The sequence below is a fragment of the Corvus kubaryi genome, unplaced genomic scaffold, assembly GCF_017639235.1.
Source record: "Corvus kubaryi isolate FWS band 111438036 unplaced genomic scaffold, C.kubaryi_AGA036_p1.0 37397, whole genome shotgun sequence".
NCBI classification, from domain to species: Eukaryota; Metazoa; Chordata; class Aves; order Passeriformes; family Corvidae; genus Corvus; species Corvus kubaryi.
The window spans coordinates 8,243,730-8,246,418 of NW_024581136.1; the positions used below are offsets into that span (position 1 = coordinate 8,243,730).

Consider the following 2,689-nt stretch of genomic DNA (forward strand, 5'->3'; position numbering starts at 1 on the left):
CCCCCCCCCTTTCTTTTTTCCTTTCCTTTTTAGTCGGTTTGTGTTGAGCAATGCCTTCAGAAACTTCATTATCTAAAAGGCAGACCTAGAGGGCAGGGACTTTGGGAATAGTTCCCTTTTATTCTGAAACTGTCTAAACTTAGAGCAGGGTTGAACATGTCCTCAAATCTGCACCTTCCAGGGAGAAATGAATGATGTGCCAGACACTTCACTTCTAGTCAAAAAAATATAAACCAAATGCTGTGAGGTTCAGAATTCTTTCTCAGGCCTATTTTCTGTGCGCATTTTACAGTCTGAATGTAAAATGGTCACCTCAGAAGTTGATAAAAAACTCCTGTAGATGTTATGGTATATCTTTTGCTCCATTTTGTTTCAAGTAGATTTTACTAACAATTCATATGAAAAGAAAATGGACAGCCAACCCGACAGGATACTTCTGCAGGTTACAGGCCAAGCACACTCAAACAGCTCACATTAGACATAAAGTTGGGCTAGGTGTAATATTCCTGAAAAAACATCCCCCTTCCCCCTTCTTCCCCTCCTTTCTTCCCCCCAATGCAAATAGATATATCTTTGCATAATATAATCTTAAAATGTCACCCCTCTTTGACTTTTCTGAATGGTGAAAGTTTACACCCAGGTCAGCATGAAGCACTGTAACAAAGGGTGGTTTGCGGTGGAATTTTAGGTTTTAGGATATTGTGCATAAAAAAAATCCTAACATAGCAAGTGTAGTTTCTGCCTGATATCTAAAAGAATTACCATCTAGGAAACACCCTGAAAGTGCTCATCTGCTAGATAATATGAGTGCTGAATAGAAATGTATTTCCACTAGCTCTGCAATACAAATAAACATCGTTAATATGTATGATTGAAAAATCAAGAATTTGTAAACACAGTGCCAGCATCACAGCACTCAAGATATTCTTTCCTATTTATAAAAAATAAATGTTTAATTATTCAAGTTTGGATTTTCCTTGTTGTATCTTTATGCTTCATTGGCATGTTAGGTTTAGGAAGTGGGGTTATAATACAGGCAGTTACATACCTAATGTAAGTATCTATGTTTGAATCAAAATCATTATCTTTCACATAGGTGAGTGAAGCAGGTTATATATGCTTACAGCAATTTTTGTGTCAGTCATGTTTTTTGATCCATTTAGATTTTGTTTTATTTTTATTTGCCACTACTTCTTGCTGCAGGACTTTCACTGAGACAAATATACCTAATATGAGCATTTATAATTGTCTGGATAGTTTGTTTGAAATACTCAGGATATTTTTTTGAAACTAAAATGAAAATATACTTTTAATGCTCGATTAGTTTTCTGTTGTGATATTTGTAGGAGTTGTGTAGCCTCTATGTGTGCTTGGTCAGTATACAACATGGTTCATACTTCCACCAACATTTTTAATCGTACAGCAAATTGTTGAATGTTCCTATAAGGAGTAGTGGACAAAGGCTACCAGGAAGGGTGGCTGCATTAAACTGGCGAAACACATGAGGGCTGAAATAAGGGACTGAACCAAACCACACTGAAATCAATGGGAGACTCTTACTGAGTGGGAACAGGCTTCAGGCACAGTGTAAATCAGTGTACAGGTACGGCACTTTTCGTCTATTTCCAGTTTTGGTTTGGTTTATAGTATGTTGTTTACAAGTAACATTCTAGATTAAAATTATTTACAGGTAACATTCTGGATTAAATTTTTTTGATTCATGTCTGGCATAAAAATGTCTGTGTTTGGATGGAAGTGCTGATAGGAAACCTGGACTGGTATTGCAGAACTGATGGAAATGACATGCGAGTCACCTTATTCAAGCAATGATTGCTTTCAGGATATTTCTTAAAATATTGGTCTTTTAGACAAAGGTGTGTTTTTGTAGGAATGAAGCAACTATCCAAGAGATTTGGTCAGGTCCTTTCCAGTAAATCATTTTTTCCAGCCACATGACTAAAAGTTGAAAATTGCCCAGATTACCATATCTCTATTCTTCTTTGCCAGGGAGTAAAAGCAACGTGGGACCCCCCTCTCTCCCGCTGCTCTCTCAGCCTTAACATGGTCCTACAAATATAACATAATAATTAATTCACTGCTAATATTGGAACTTGACTGTGAAAAAGCTGTTTTCTGCTAGGAGAATTCAGTTGCAGTAAACACTGCTAGAGCAAATGGAGTATTTCTGTTGGGATATGCTATTAATGGTGTTTAGTCAGTTCCCACTGGAGCCATAAGTTTAGGATCAGATCCTGCTTAATATCATGTTTCTCGTGATACTTACTGACTGTAGCAAAAAGCACAGCTATTTAAAAAAACCCCTTAAAAATATGTGGTCTTGCTTATCTAGAAAATCTCAGTATCAATGGAATTTTTAAATTTCTGGGCACATTTGGAAAGGACTTAGAGACTACTTTACAAACTTGACTTCATACTTAGATACTCTCTCCTTTTTAGTTCTATTGTGTACTGAAGAATAGCTCATTTAATTAAAAAATCCTAACAGCATAAAATTGTGGAGTGTTGTCAGTAGTTGCAGAGAAAGAGCCAAATTCCTGTTTTCTTATTCTGGCAAATTTTCCCACTGGTGCTATGGCTTTTATGAAGCTTGGACATGTATTTTAAGATCCCACCAGTAATAAAGAAATTGTTTTACTCTTGCTTAAGCATTTTCCTGCTGGCTGATGAC

The 2,689-nt window shown here is 36.4% G+C and overlaps 1 protein-coding gene across 1 annotated transcript in view; it reads left to right on the forward strand.

Moving 5' to 3' along the window:
• ZIC1 (Zic family member 1) overlaps positions 1 to 2,060 on the forward strand; it is a 15,981-nt gene extending 13,921 nt beyond the window's left edge. Inside the window, exon 3 of the mRNA XM_042042378.1 lies at positions 2,008 to 2,060. Within this exon, the coding sequence (XP_041898312.1) occupies positions 2,008 to 2,060 (53 nt within the window). The remainder of the gene's footprint in view (positions 1 to 2,007) is intronic.
• Positions 2,061 to 2,689: the final 629 nt, after the last annotated feature.